Here is a 16,409-nt window from a genome sequence, read left to right on the forward strand (position 1 = left end):
ACTTGAGAAGGCAGACGGCCACGGGCCTGTGGCCCCAGGAAGTCTCTCTGGGTGCAGATGAGTCTCTCTGGGGTGCAGAAGGGGTCAAGACGAGGATTCCACAGGACTGGGGTCGTTTGGGGGAGGCAGAGCGCTCAGTGTGTTACTGGGTTCCACGTTTCGGCGGTCACTTCCCCAGTCTGCGCTTCTGTTTCCTCTTCTGTGCAACGGAGGTGATGATGCGCCTCTTCAGAGGGTGGTGTGAGCGGTGTTTTAGTGAATGAATATGTGCTAAGACCCGTACCCGGCACAGAGCAAGCATGATACATCTGTTAGCTATTATTATTATCGCCACCTTTACACCATGATGATTGATGATGATGACATCATCACTACTGTCATACTGTCCATAAGCACCAGATCTTGAGTACAGAGTCATAATAATAGCTACTAAATTCAAATGGTACCACACAGCATCCTTGCCTGCTAGCTGTCTGATTTCTGGATCACCAGAGATACACTTTTCTCCCTCTCAGGAGAGGGAAGCAGCTGTCCGTGAGAACGCCTGCTTCATGCCTGTAAAACGTGTTGATGCGGACGCCTGCGGGCTCAGGTACCCCGTTCTCCCCGCAGGCCCGCGCCGCTCAGGCGCTGTCCCGGGACGCGTGCCACCAGCTGTTCAGTGCGATCTGTGATCTAGAATTCCAGGTGGAATCTTTACTATGCTCTGCGGCGCTCACGGTACGTGGGCGGACCGAGTTCCCCTGAAGAACACGGAGACACGTCCAGGCCCAGCGATGCGTGGGAGCCGGGCCTGCCGTGGACCGGCCTCCAGGTCCCTGGTGCTCTGAGCCGGAGTGGGTGCGTGTGGGGCGAGCAGACGTTGAAGTCGGTCACGTTCCCTGTGTCTTTCGCAGATGACTATGCCCAGCTGTGCAACATCCCCGTCACGGGACGCCGGCGGCCGTACGGACGCGATGCCTTGGTGGACTTCAGTGAGCAGTACGCCCCAGAAGCGGATCCCTACTTCATTCAGGACCGTAAGCAGACGTTTCCGGTTACTTTGACAGTAAATTGTGGTTCGAGACTGGCCGATGGTTCTCCAGATGCCCTCCTGGAACTTGTTAGACATGATGGTTCTCAGGCAGCGCCAGACCTGCTGAATCAGAGACTCGGGGTTTCATGGCCCCCGGGGTGACCCTCTGCATCCAAGTGTGAGAACCGTTGGGTCAGATTATTAGTCTCCCTGGTGGGATGCTATTTGCACTCTTTAAAGTAAAGGACTTTATTGGTACAATTTTCAAACAAAGTCATCTTTGACCCATGAGGTGGTGGCCTAGCTTGAGAGTTAGAATTGTGGCCTTTTTGCACAAGAGGAAATGACAGAGTCTGACGGGGCTGCGTTGCTCTTACAAGTACTTTAGAGCGAGAGGTCAAAAACATTGCTGTCCTGGTCAGATCATTCTTAGAATCCCCTCGTGAGGGGCTGTTGAGTAAGATATGGCTTTTCCGGGGTTTGTGAGCGGGGTTTTCTTGTGGGAGGGGTGGGGTGTGAGAACCTTACTCCCACTTGGCAAGTAACCGTCTGACGGGGTGCACCCAGCAGCCTGGGCGGAGACCACGTGGACTAAAGGTCTCATTGGGGAAACCAGAGCTTTCCTGTCGCCTCGTTATTTGAAGTCTGAGAAATGAGGTGGTGCGAAATGAAACAGTAGAGAATAGGTTGCGTCACTTTGAGAACGGGAGTAGGGACACGGACCCCAGCTGCCTCGTCCACCTCTATCAGGGGCCCTCCTGGCGGGGTGAGCGCTCCAAGCCAGATTCGCAGAACAGGGAATCCGGTGGACCAGGCGTGGAGGTTAGGACTTGGAGAGGCTGCTGAATCACAAAATACAACGAAGCTTTTTCTTTCTTTGGGCCCTGACTCCTGCACCCAAGCTTTGTGGTTGCCCTTGGATCGACTTCAATTCTGAGTCAAAGATTTGTTCTTCCTCCTTCCCTTCCCTTTTCCTTTTCTCTTCCCTCTCTCTCTCCCTCCTTCTCTCCTTTCTTCCCTTCCTTCCTTTTGTCTCTTAAAGGATGCATGCATTGCTCATTCAGGAGAACCAAGAGTGCTTGAAAGCCCACATGAACACAGCATTCTGTGAATTCTGATTGACACACCTGGGTAACCCCCTCCCACGCCCTAAATCATGCCAGCATCCAGAGGGAGGCCCTGGTGCCCTTTCCCCACACACTCCCTGCAAGACTTCTTGAATCAACAGCACGTAAGCGCGCACGGCCTCGTGAACCGTGCCTGCGTGCTCTCGCGGCTGGACGCGGTGCACTGATCGCTGCTGCACTTCTCGCGTTTGTGTTCTCGGCTGACAGACATTCACCGTGAAAAGAGAAGGAGAGGAAAAGAAAGGGAGAAGAAATATTGAGGTTGAAAGAAAGCCAGCTTACCTGCCCCATAAATCCCAAATACCAGATCAAGTCTATAAAAGCTCCGGCACAGCCCGTAGCTTATGTGTGTAGCCTCTATTGCAGCCGCGTTCACATTTCAGGAATTTCAATGTTGAAATGTTCTGGCTTATGGACCTTCTTTTTCTAATGCGGACATTGCCTTAACACTCTTTTTTTTAACTCACTACAAATGCTAAGAAAGAAACAAGTTGGTATCACGTCAATTTCCTATTTAGCAACATAGGAAGTTGGTGTGGGTTCCAAGACCAGCAGCTTTGACCAGTGGTGCCTTTCCATTTCTAACAAGTTATGAGAAATAGCTGTTCATTCTCAGGCCACGAGCAGGGACTTTCTGGCCCTGCTGAAGACATGGTGATACTGGGTAGATGGTAACAGAGGGAGGCTAAGGATTCTTATCACCTTTTCAGTTCGCCATCTCCTGCCTTCTGGTTATTTAAGAATGTTAGCTGTTGACTGGTGGGGCCTTCAGTTAGAGCAATTTCTATAAAACTGGAATCTCCTGGAGCAGAGATCAACTTTTTCTTATAAAGAAGCAGATAGTAAAATGTTTAGGCTTTGCAGCCAGACCATCTCCATTGCAGCTACTCAACTCTTTTGTGGTTTCACGAAAGCAGCCAGGCACACATCGGTGAGTGGGGGTGTGGCTGTGTTCCAGTAAAAACTTTATTCACAAAATCGGCAGCGGGCCAGATTCGGAGCCGGGAGGGGCCGCACTCTGCCCACCCGGTTTGCAGTGCTAGAGAAGTATTTGGGGAGTCTACTTGATGTCTGCACAGGAGCTTCAAGTTGAATTTCATGTTTTAATTTCTAGAATAAAAAAATAATTTAACTAAAGTCAGAATGATTTTGCTGGGATACCTGGAATTTGACTTTATTTTCTTAAGTCAGTATTTCTCAAACTGGTTTTGGGGATTTGATGACCTGTAGTATTATTTTTCCTTTAATATTTTTAAAAAGGGCTTGTGAATGTATTACTACATCTTTTAAGTCACGGAGCTGGACCTTAGACCCCGGCATAAGCAGTGGTGTTGTGCTGCCCCCTGCAGTTCCACTGGAACATTACATACTTCAAAAGCCTAATAGTTCTGGCCACATTTTGATTTTTTTTCCTTAAAAAATTTTTTTCAACTACAGTTTACATTCAATATTATTCTGTATTAGTTTCAGATGTACAGCAAAGCTGCAAGAAAATCATGTACTTTACAGAGTGGCCCCCTGCTGCTTCAAGTACCCCTCTGGCCCCATACATAATTGCTGTGATCTTATTGACTGTATTCCCTATGCTGTACTCCATGTTTCTGGAACTACCAATCTGTGCTGCTTAATCCCTTCATCTCTCACCCAGCCCCCTCATTTTGATTGTTTTAAGAACTAGTATGTGGTGAGGTTCGGAAGGGGTGGGGAGGGGATGAGGGGCCACTTCAACAGTGTGTGTGAGTCACCGTGGCCTTTCGGGTTACAGCTTTCTTCTCTGGAAAGAAAGCTAAACACTTGATGCCTGCTTCAGCTGTTTTCACATTATTCAACTTCGGCTCTGAGTCCGTTTAATGCTATCGAAGCTATACATGGAGCCAGACAAGGGTGTCTTTGTTTCATTACAAAAGGATTTTCGGTTTACTAAACACAAGCATGATGCGCTTTTCTCATTCATTAGGATGTTTTGAGTCCCTTTTACTGCCTTTGTCCTTTGATCCCCAAGAGCCTTTTGTGGGGCTCATTCCAAAGCCAGAGCAAACAGACTCCCCGCTCCTGGGAACTCCACGTGGAAAAGCACCCCCTCCAGCCCTCCTGGGTTTTCTGAGCAAATGTCTCCTGAACGCTGATAAATTCACTATTGGCTCCACACGGAAAAATGTCCTGACATTTGCTGGTGAGAACTCAGGACATTTGGAATTTTTAGATAAAAACTTTAAATAATTAAGGGCAAAACTCCATATCATCCTCGCTTCCTTGTTTTAAGGGACTTGAACACAGAATCAGAATTCAAATCGTGGGGCTGATCTGTGCAACAGATATAAAGTTCTTCCTGTTTTATGCTTAGTGTTGTGTTGCAGTTCTATGCAGTATTCAGTTTTAGTGCTAACTTTAAGGTGTCTGAAATCTGTCCATCTGATGAACCATGAGCTTAACAATCCTCTGGTTTTGGGAAGTGGTTTAAGAGGGTGAACATGTCTAACTTGGCTTCTGTCTCATTTCCAGGCTTCTTAAACAGCTTTGAGGAGCTCCAGGCCGAGGAGTGCGGGATCCTCAATGGGTGTGAAAACGGCCGCTGCGTGAGGGTGCAGGAGGGTTATACTTGCGACTGCTTTGACGGGTACCACTTGGACATGGCCAAGATGACCTGTGTCGGTAAGAACAGTGCCTGATGGAGGTGCTTCCTTTCCTGGGCTCCCTGGCTCAGGATCTGCAGAGTGTCGGTTTAGGAAGATGAGAACAGTGTTAAAGGTGGGTGGTGGGATACACACGATGCGACTGTACTTGACACCACTGGACTGGCCGCTTAAAAATGGTTCAAACGGTCGCATTCATGTTCTGTGTATTCTACCACGGTTTTCAAAAAATAGAGTTGAACCTCTCCAGACAGGACATACAAATGGCCAAGAGACATATGAAAAGATGATCAGCATCACTAATCATCAGAGAGATGCAAATTAAAACGGCTATGAGGTATCACCTCACACCTGTCAGAATGGCCGCCATCAACAAATCATCAAACAACAAGTGCTGGCGAGGGTGTGGAGGAAAGGGGACTCTAATACACTGCTGGTGGAAATGCAGATTGGTGCAGCCGCTTTGGAAAGCAGTATGGTGTTTCCTCAAAAAATTAACAATGGAACTGCCATTGACCCAGTGATCCCACTTCTAGGAATATACCCTAAGAAGCCTGAAACACCAATCAGAAAGAATATATGTACCCCCATGTTCATAGCAGCACTATTTATAATCACTAAGATCTGGAAATAGCCCAAGTGTCTATCAATAGACGAGTGGATAAAAAAGCTGTGGTACATGTACACAATGGAGTACTATGCAGCTGTAAGAAAGAAAGATCTCTTACCCTTTGAGACGACATGGAGGGACCTGGAGAGTGTTATGCTAAGCGAAATAAGTCAACTAGAGAAAGACAAATATCACATGATCTCACTTATTTGTGGAATACAGTGCACAAAATAAGCTGATGAACAAAATAGACCCAGAGACATAGAAGTAGGGAACAGACTGACAATCCTTGGGGCGGGGCTGGGCGGGGCCGGGGGAGAGAAACCAAAGAACTTATATGCATAACTAATGGATATAGGTGGCAGTGTTGTGAGGGGGTGGTGGGAGGAGGGTGTCAGTGGGGGAAAAGGAGAAACATCTGTAAAATAAATTAATTTTTAAAAAGAATAAATAAATAAAGAGGAAAAAATAGAGTTGATATCTCTCATTTAAGAATTCCTCACACATGAAGGAAAGGCTAGAAGAATGTTCCAGGGAATGAATGACTTGGACTCTTTGAAATGTAGCTCTTGACTGCAGATAGAAATGTTTCCCCGAATGCCCCATGGAAACAGAAGGGACCGTCGATGTCTGAAAGAATACAGCTTCCATGCTAACCATTCAGAAAAAGTTCCTCCTAAAAGTCTCTCGCATTGAAGAGACTTCCCTCTTACTTTGAAGAGAGCAGTAAACACACTTTTCCTGCTCCGCGTGACCACAAATAGTCCTCCAGACTGTGTTCAAGGGCCCTTGGCCTCTATGCTAAAAGGCCCTGGACTTAAACGTACATGTGTGTATGTGTGTGTGGTCGGTCTCCACCTGTGGTGGGTCTGCAAAATAGGGAGCCTGGGTTATTACAGGTGTTTCAGGTGCACGAGAGCCTCTCTTTCCTGTGGAAAGAAACCCCGAGGAGGTAATTCAGCCGCAGGAGGGCCGCTCACAAGGCTCTGGGCGCACGGTTCGGTTCTCAGCTGCTCCACCTGACCCGCCTACCCCTTCCCTGCCTGTGGGGAGGAATTTACAAGTAGGATAGTTTTCCAGCTTTCTTGAGGTCTGACTGTGAAATGTCAGGCTAACAAATTGTTCACGTTGTGTTAAATACCAGGGAGAGAAATTCTAGGACTTGCCTGATCCCCGACCTCGGTGAGATCCGGAAAGTCTGACTTACCTTTCACGTGATTGTGACACATTCACGGGAAGGTGTGCGGGGTGGGGACCGGGAACAGCCAGGCTATGTGCAGGCCTGGGTGCCTCAGGTACACCCTGGGCCCGCTTCCTCCCAGCGGGCGTCACAGCTGGCTCACCCGTGTGGTCTGGCTTGTTGCAGATGTAAACGAGTGTGACGAGCTGAACAGCCGGATGTCCCTCTGCAAGAACGCCAAGTGCATCAACACGGAGGGCTCCTACAAGTGCCTGTGTCTGCCCGGCTACGTGCCCTCCGACAAGCCCAACTACTGCACTCCGCTGAGCACCGCCTTGAATTTAGAGAAGGACAGTGACCTGGAGTAAAAGAAAATCCACATAACCTAAGCCCATATACTCTGCACTGTGTAAAGGAAAAGAGAGAAATGTATTATACTTGAGACATTGCACCTAACCCAGAATGATGGGGACACGGGAACATCGTGGGATCGAGCATCCTCCGAAGACAAGGAGAGGATTCGGGGTGAACCCTACGGGCGTGGCAGACCAAATGGACATTTCTCTGAAAAACCAGTATATATAGTCTGTTCATATGTAAAATTCAGTGGAAAAGGGGCAGAACAGTGCTGTTATTTTAAACAGAAGGTTGTATTATTATGTTGTCTTGTTTTTTTTTTTTTTTTACTATTGCTTGATTAAATTTGGCATTTAAATAGCGGTGGAAATATTTTATATAATTTTCAGTTTTTGGTTGTGCAGTTCCTTGGCTACTGTTTTTCTTTTCCTTCAGATTTGTTGTTTTTTTAATCTCAAGTGAAGTTCGTTGATGAAATATTGTGAAACTGTTTTGTAAGTATTGTTACACAGGGTTATGCTATTCCTAGTCTGGAGCATTTTAAAATCCAACTTGTCTGTCCTGTGGAGCAGGCAGTGATTTTGTTTCAAAACTTTTATACACATTTGGAGAAAAGTATTTTATAGCTACGGTGTGTCGTCTGATTCCGTGTCCACTCTTAGCCAAGCTGCTGGTAGGTGTCAGTTGGATCCCTTTTCTACTTTGAAATGGAAGAATCAATGCGCTCATATTAGAATTATAATGTGTAAAGTATGCCCAGCAAAATTTTTTTGGAAACTTGATGATCCCAGCATATTTACCATTGTATGTTAAAGCAAAATAAATCACCATTTTTTTAGAAAAAAAAAAATTCTACCTGAGAGTAAGTGTCTGTGAATATGTGTGTACAAGTGTATCCCCCACCTTTATTTTACCAGTGGTTCCCTATCAGTGTGGAGTCCTTGGCAGGCTAATTATTGAATTTGTAAAGGACTGAATGAATTGTGTCCCCTCAAAATTCATATGTTGATGTCTCAACCACACAGTACCTTGAAATGTGACTGTATTTGGAGAGAGGGTCTTTAAAGAGGTGATTAAGGCCCTGGCCAGTTTGGCTCGGCAGTTAGAGCATCGGCCCGTGGGCCAGAGAGTCCTGGGTTCAGTTCCCGCTAAGGGCACGTACCTCGATTGCAGTTTGTCCCTGGCTCCGGTTGGGGTCGTGTGGGTGACAACCAGTTCATTTGTCTCTCTTACATCAATGTTTCTCTCTTTCTCTTCCTCCCTCTCTCCCTCCCACCCTATCTGAAAATAAATGCAAAATGTTCTCGGGTGAAGATTAAAAAAAAAAAAAAAGAGGTGGTTGAGGTTAAATGAGGTCATTGGGTGGGCCCTAATACAGTGTGACTGGTGTCCCTATCGATCAGGTAGGACACACACAGAGGAAAGATCCCATGAAGACAGGGAGAAGGTGGCCACCTACAGGCCGAGGAGAGAGGCGTCCAGAGGTGTAAGGTACGTTTCTTGTTGAAGCCCCCGATCTGTGGCACTAGGTTCCGGCAGCCCTGGCGAGCTGATACAGATGCCAGCTCGGGAGGAAGGAATCGTAGCTTTCAAAGTGCCACTCTCTGCTTAGCTACGTCCATGGTCACGCCACTGTTTTATAACTTACACTAAATTTCAGGCTCTTTTTTTTTTAACTTAATAAAAGCATCTGAATTAAAAATAAATAAATAAACTGCATATGTATGGGCATACTCAGCAGAAAATCTCCTAATTAACATTTTCCTGAAAGACAGGTTTTGGTTTTTCATACCTGTAGTAGACAGGATAATGGCCCGTCAAGGACGAGCATGCCCGAATCCCCAGAGCCCGTGACTATGTTACCATCTGTGGCAAGTGGGGATTAAGGTTACAGATGGCATGAAGGTTGCTAATGAACCAGCCACCGATCTGTGGTGATTTGTTGCAGCGGCAATAGAAAGCTAAAGGAACTCCCAAGCATCGTACAACGTACCCATCTCTCTCACATTTTTCAGTGAATGTTTCTATCTAGGAGAAACTAATATTTATGTCCTCAAAATGAAAATTGTGTTGACACAAGCCTGAGTGCTATTCCAAATATAAGAGCAGTTGGAGTCACCACGGGTGTTTGAAAAGCACGAAGACAGTCAGCAAAGTGGATGAGCCCTGGACGTCGCTGGAACTGAGAGGCCCACTGTGTTACCGTCGGCGTGACCAGCTCCCGGCTCACGTGCCCGTCCTGGATGCATTTCCACAGGGCTTTCCAGGTCTGCCTAGCCCTACTGCCACCTAGTGTTGTGCGAGTCTCCCCCAAGTAGAGCACGTGTCAAACACGGTGGAAAGGAAACACGTGCGTGAGCAGGGCAACTACAGCGCAGGAGCAGCTCTTTCTGCACACGCAGCGACTTTGCAGCATCGTGACAATCACGGAGAGACGTTTTAGCATCTTACATTCCAACCTGGGTTGGTTTCTTGATGCTTTGGGTGTATTTTTAGGAAATTGGCTAGGGGACTCTAGTTGAGGCGCATCCTAAATTCGGCGAGCATTTCCCACAGAACGTTTGATTTTGCGGATTCCTGACATCACACAGGAGATGCCTGTATATGTGGAATAGAAATACGTAGCTTCAAGTGGAACTTCTTATATTGTGCATGTTGCATGAATTTTGTTTCATAGCCCTGGAAAAAAGTCTTGTTTTTGCAATATATATGGTTCTTTTCGTTCCTTTCAGGAGTGACATTAAAGCCCAGTTGTCCTCGAAACCACAGGTCCGGGATTCCCGGTTAGGTGCCAAGCAAGATGCGCCTGCGGTGGAGGGTTGGCGTGATGCTCCTGGGGGTGGGGGGGGCAGGCAGCGCCCCAGCACCCTGTACTGTCCCAGCGTGCCCCTGGCCCTGATAGCCGCTCTCCACCTTTGCCATCACCCCCAAATCTAGAAGTTTTCTTGTAAGCAACCAAACCAAAAAACTTTCTCTTTGGCTGCAACATAATTTGATAAATCTAGCGTTTATATGTCATTCATCGTACTGATTATATATAGTCCGTTATGCTAATGCGTGTGTTTATTTTCCAGCTGCCTGAGAGGTCCCTTTCTCTGTCATCCACAGAACAAGTCTCTACACTTTAAAATGCCAATAATCAATACATTTTATTCTTTTGTCATAACAAACGCTGCTCCAGCGCCATGAAACCCGGCCCTCTGATGGATCCGTGCCATCTGGAGTGAGCGTCTCGAAAGGAGCACCGGGCACAACGCCAGCAAACTGTGGAACATATCAGAGTGCTGCACAATTTCATCGTCCATATTCCTCTAAAAAATATAGGTTCAAAAAGTACTATAGTTCAGTTTTAGTATTCTCACACACAAAGGGCTGACTGACTCTAAAATGTACTTGAATTCTGGTAAATCTTAATGAACCAATAGTGGCAGAAATGGCACACACACCTGCTCTGCTTAGGAAATGAGGGTCCTGGACATTTCATTCGGGTCAGCTGTTCAAGGAAACGGTTACCAAGTGCGCCAATGCCCCCCATTCCTGCTGGTGGGGACAAACCGTAGCTATGAATTTAGGGCTAATTCCAGTTATTTGAAGCATTACACATACTGTGATTCTAATACTCTCTTCAACTTTTTTTTTTTTTAATCCTCACTCGAGGACATTTTTTTTCCATTTTTTGTTCAGACATAGTGGGAGGGAGAGAGAGAGGAAGAGAGAGAGAGAAACATCGATGTGAAAGGGACACATTGAGTGGCTCCACCCACACGACCAACCAGGGCCGGGGACAAACTGCAACCGAGGTACATGCCCTTAGCGGGAACCGAACCCGGGTCTCTCTGGACCGCAGGCCCACGCTCTGACCGCTGAGCCAAACCGGCCAGGGCCTCTCTTCAACTTCAAATGAGTATGATTTAAGTGTAGACTAAAGCACCTATGATTTACTGCTCAATCTTTGGTAAGAAGAAGAGAGTTAAGACGGCTGTCACAGCGCGGTGTCCAGGTGACAGCGCGTCACAAGCATGAGAGAAGGAACACGGGAAAGTGACTGCAGAGTGCGGGGATCACTCAGTCTGATGAAACAGAAGACGCTGCCCGGGTAAAGAGCGCCCCAATTTAAGGTGAAGCATTGGAAACCATCCCAGGAGTGTGAGACGCGGGAACCAGCTGCCGCCGTCTGTGAGGGTGCAGGAGGGCGGGCAGACACCCACCCGGAGGAAGTCACTGCCTGCTCCTCGCCCTCCCCGCCTTCTCTTCCTCCCTGCTCCAGACCAGTGCTTGTTCCGCAGAGCTTCCCGCGTGATGGACAGGTGTGTGTGAGCCGTCAGTGAGCTCACTGTCCCAGGCGTTGTGCTTGACACTGGGACTGTGGAGAGGAATACCGTGTGGCACTTGGCCCCCGGCAGCTCAGAAGACAGCTGTGGGCCCAGCGACCCACACGCGATGAGGCGTCAGCCAGGGGGCTGGCGCTCGACGCTACGGAACCGAGGGGGAACCAGTTGGTCCTGGCTGGGGAGTGGGGTGGGAGTCGGGGTGGGGAAGATGCCCTAGGGAACAGATGGAATCACTGGAATTGTATGGGTCTTACATTTTATTAGAAAAAACAAAACAAAAGAAAGCAGAAACATAGCCACTTCACCTGTCTCTTCCTTCTCGTCTCAACATACCTCTGGTCTCAGTGCAGACTGCACTCGGCATCGTACAACGCCCACCTGGTCCTGATTTCTGGCTCTTCCATGGCTCACTTTAAGACCTCAGAAAAGTCTGTATCTCTTGTCACTGTTTTCTCATCAGTCAGTGAACTCTAAGGTCCCCACTGTGTCAAAAAATGTCTAATTATTTGATTTTCCTGTTCTCAAATTGTCTTCTTTCCCAGGCTGATTTCTTCATTTTTTAAAATTGATTTCAGAGAGGAAGAGAGAGATTCCCATGGCAACAGTCCTCTCTCAGAGGTGGAAATCAGTCCCGTAAACCTGCACACAGCTGGTTTTCCCCAGTGAACAAAAGGTGCCATTTTGTAGGGTTGGATTTCCATTACATCAGCCCGCTAGCGAGGCGAAGGACACCCTGCAGCCAAAGCGTGGCGCCCAGAGGGGACACACAGAGCAGCAGAGAAGAATGAGGAGCTTACTCTGTCTTGTCTCCTGGGACATAATAAATCATTGGAAATGCCTCAGGAATGAGCGAACAAACAGGTACCATACAAATATCTCCATGGGCCCTGGCGGTTTTGCTCAGTGGTTAGAGCGCCGGCCTGCGGTCCAGAGAGACCCGGGTTCGGTTCCCACTAAGGGCACGTACCTCGGTTGCAGTTTGTCCCCGGCCCTGGTTGGGTTGTGTGGGTGGCAGCCACTGGATGTGTCCCTTTCATGTAAATGTTTCTCTCTCTCTCTCTTCCTTCCTCCCTCCCTCTTTTCCACTCTATCTGAACAAAAAAATGGAAAAATGTCCTCAGGTGAGGATAAAAAATACAGTATATGTATCTCCACGGCACTTACGCTGAAATCTCAACACAAGATCATTTGCGTGGAAGGTCTGAGACCTGCTCCATTGTGAATTCACGGCAGATCTAGAGTTTGACTACCTTCATGCCAAAATTTGTTTGGTTTAACAAGGGTCCAACTGAAGGCATCGCTCCCTGCCAAACAGAAAGATGTCTAAAGTCTTTCACAATGTCTATTGCCATCAGTCCCTGCAATGAAAAGTTTGTATTTAATAGTTTCCGGTGTATAGAAATACAAGTGACATTTATATATTGATCAGAACCTTGCTAAACTGTCTTCTTCATTTGAACAATGTATCCTTAGATCACTTTGGGATTTTTTGTATCTTCTGTGAATGGCAGTTTTGTTTCTTCTTTTTCAGTTCTCATCTCTTTACATGTCTGTCTACTGACCCAGTCAAGGCCTCCAGTATCATACTGAATGTAGGATGGTGGTAGCAGGCATCTTGATTCTAAAGAAGACCCTTTTGTTGTTGTCCTTTTTAATGTGATGCCCACCTGAGTGTTTCTATGTGTGCCTTTTATATGGGGAAGAATGCTCCTTTCTATTCCTAATTTGCTTAGTATGAATATAAATGCTAGGTTTAACAAATTATGTTGCAGCCAAAAAGAAAGTCCTTTTTGGTTTGATTGCTTACAAGAAAACTTCTAGATTTGGGGTGACGGCGAAGGTGGAGAGCGGTGTCAGGGCCTGGGGCATGCTGGGACAGTACGGGGTGCTGGGGCGCTGCCTGCCCCCCCCCCCCAGGAGCATTACACCAACCCTCCACCGCAGGCGCATCTTGGCACCTAACCGGGTCCTTGCCAAGCCCTGCTTCTGATACTTTGAAGATGAAGAAATCTTCAGGGGAAATTGTCTACTGCGGGTAGGTGATTGAGAAACTCCCCTTTGGGTGAAGAACTTTGGCGTCTGGCTGCCCTATGACTCCCACAGTGGCACCCACAACATGGACCTGACCACTGGGCACCGTCACCCAGTGCTACCGAGACACGGGGCCGGGCACCGCGCCCGCACACCCTCAATGCAGATCATGAAGGTGGAGGAGACCATGCCCAACAAGTGCCACCCACTGGCAGGCAAGCAGTTCCAGAGCTCCAAGGTCAAGTTCCTGCTGCCCCACCGGGCCCCTGTCACCAGCACAAGCCACGCTTCACCCGAGAGCACCTAGAAGCCCAACACCTTCTTTTAGATACCAGGGCCCCGTGTCCCCTGCTCTGCCCGAATAAACTTGGGAAAACAACCACCACAACAAGAAGAATAAACCTCTAAGTCTGAAACATGCCTGACCAGTCCTCTCTTTGGGAGGAATTCCAAGAAATTCAGGCCATTTCAGATTATATAAAAATTTCCAATGATTAAGATGATAAAGCCTCTTATTATTCTCCCCTTTAAACAGGCAACTAAGTTAGCCAGTTACTGGTGATTGTAACTTGACTTCCCTTGAACAACATCTAACTCCAAGGGCATAGCTTGGTGCAAAGTGAAACCATGAGGACGCTGTACTTTCAGGGGGTTTGTCTAGGGAAGTGTGAGCAGACCAATGCGGAGCCTGGCATCAGGAAGCACAGGCTATACATCTGCCCTGACGGCAGACATCCTCCCCACCCCACCCCACCCCAGTGCACCAAGGCGGAAGGCCTGCGATGTGGAGGGGGGAGGGAAGGAAAACAATAGCAATGATGAGACCCCTGGTGGCAGAGCACAGCCACACCGACATCGGAGCGAAGTGGACGCTGTCCCTCCATGAGCCCGGGCAGGCCTTGCTATAAACTTAAGGTCAAGTTACTGGTGTTAGAATGCACAGATTTCCTCTTTGTTTTTACTGTGCACTAATATTCAGTGAAATGTTAACTTTTACTCTATGTAGGAGTGTGAAATGGTAGCCCTTCATGTTTATTTTCCTGCTGTGGGTTTTATGCTACTGTACAGAAAATTGTTCTTATGCATTCTGTTCTGCTAGTTGATTAGAATTCGTTTTTGTAAAAAAATTATTCAAATTTATTTCATGTTATGATTTACTTTTGGTTTCCGAGATTTGTTGGAATGTCATATTCATATCTAGTTAAATAGCATTCCATGTGTATGGGATTTCATTTACCAGTAAATTTTTGTTCTGTAGCCTACTCAGTACTAAAAGTCACAAATGCTGATATACTCCCCTTGAACTATATGATTTTATATTAGTAAGGGCTGGTAGAGCCCGGCCGGTGTGGCTCAGTGGTTGAGCGTCGACCCATGCACCAGGAGGTTGCTGGTTTGATTCCCAGCCAGGGCACATGCCCAGGTTGTGGGCCTGATCCCCAGTGAGGGGCATGCCGGAGGTGGCCAGTCGACGTTTCTATCTCTCTCTGCTCTCCCTTGCTCTCTCTCTAAGATCGATAAAGAAGAAAAATTTTTTTAAAGGGTTAGTAGAATATTGTCGCATAACCATAACCAATGACTTTCATAGGACGCCTGTGTATAGTGTACCGCATCTACAGAACCGCTTACAAATCTCTTGAAAAGAAGTGAGATGAAAACTCTCAGTTTTTTCCTCCACATTTCCCTCCTCCCCCAGATGTCCTTGTAAAACTGGCAGTAAATATGATATCTGCCAGGAAATACAATATAATATATATTGACCTTTTATTGGATGCCAACTGCATATTTTGCTCTTCACACCCTTATAAATTATATAAGTAGAACCCACCCAGCATTCTTTGGAAGTGTCTTTTTTCTTTTTCTTTTCTTTTCTTTCTTGGTCTGGGCCTGTCCCTGGAAGCCAGTAGCTCAAGCTTGTGGGCACAAGCAGAACTCTGTGGTCTCCTGAACCCCACCCATCAGCACCTCTACGATGGGCTGCAAACCTACAGGAGAAAGGAAACAGATCTGCGAATTGTTTATGTTCAGTGTCACGGAACCACATCACTGCCAGAGATGAGGACTCTGCACAGGCTGGTGGGTGGGCTGGAATTATAGCACAGAAAGGTCAACGCTTGGTTAACAGGCGACATTATTAGTGCACAGAGAACATTATATGTATGTTTTTAAAGTAGGAAATATTAACACTTTTATGAGCTTCATATAAACTGGATGGTGTTCAAGTCCAAAAAAGTGCTTTATATAAAACTTACATGCTCTGCTTGGGCCAATTTTTTCTTTATTCTAAATCTTGTGATAACAATTATTCTTTCTCTCTTTTCTCCACTGGGTTGGCAAAGGCTCTTGCTTGGTTACAACCAATGAGTTGGGGTTTGGCTAATTCCCTTTTTTATGTCCATGGGATCTAAATGGTCAGCGTAGGCGCTCACATTTGTGAGAGCACAGATAAAACATAACTTGCAAATGTCTAGTAGGGGCTGAAAGGTGAATCGGTGAAGCTCACTCTCCATACAGGTGTGTACATGGGGTGCGCGAGGGGGACCAGGGCGGGAGTTTGTTGTGTCATCCAGACAAGGGCTTTAATGAGTCAGATTATCCCTGAGTTGAGTGCACTTTTAAAGTCAACTGGTTGCTATGGAAACCTATGATTTTCAGAACCACAAGAGGGCAAATTAAAGTTGTTATCTTAAAATCGGGAAAACAAATACAACTGTCATGGCAAATTAGCACTGCAGGTTAATCCCTAAGCTTGAATGAATGGCACTTGGGACTTTGCTGGAAAAGAGACGAGCTATGGGCTTTGCCCTGTATTTGTCTGAGAGCCACTGGGTGGCAGTAAAAATCCTTGGATTTCCCTCTATTTTTCCTGCTCATCGGCAAGTCTTTCTTGTCCACTTTAAAATGCCATGCTTTTAGAATTAACTTTTACCAGAATGCCTTATGACATGTTAGGCTCAAGCTCAAAAATGGAAAAAAAAAGAAAGAAAAAGAAAAGACAATGGTCAAAACAGAATAAAGAAGTTTGGATGACCATAAAAGTGAGACAATTTCCCTATTAAGGTCAATATTCAGTCACCATGTCATTTTAAAATCAGATGAGGTCCAAAGGGATACGATACTGATTA

The 16,409-nt window shown here is 46.8% G+C and overlaps 1 protein-coding gene across 19 annotated transcripts in view; it reads left to right on the plus strand.

Moving 5' to 3' along the window:
- Nucleotides 1–16,409, plus strand: part of LTBP1 (latent transforming growth factor beta binding protein 1) — a 394,177-nt gene that overhangs the window by 364,200 nt on the left and 13,568 nt on the right. For 4 of the 19 annotated variants that reach the window (XM_036262370.1, XM_036262371.1, XM_036262372.1 and 1 more), the window contains 3 exons: nt 897–1,019; nt 4,645–4,794; nt 6,752–7,236. In XM_036262370.1, the coding sequence (XP_036118263.1) occupies nt 897–1,019; nt 4,645–4,794; nt 6,752–6,933 (455 nt within the window). In that variant the 3' untranslated portion in view covers nt 6,934–7,236. Of the gene's footprint in view, nt 1–896; nt 1,020–4,644; nt 4,795–6,751; nt 7,243–16,409 lie in introns of those variants that run through there. The other 15 variants (XM_036262367.1, XM_036262369.1, XM_036262368.1 and 12 more) reach the window with 9 other exon arrangements.

The sequence above is a fragment of the Molossus molossus genome, unplaced genomic scaffold (assembly GCF_014108415.1).
Source record: "Molossus molossus isolate mMolMol1 unplaced genomic scaffold, mMolMol1.p scaffold_m16_p_15, whole genome shotgun sequence".
In the NCBI taxonomy this organism is placed as follows: Eukaryota; Metazoa; Chordata; class Mammalia; order Chiroptera; family Molossidae; genus Molossus; species Molossus molossus.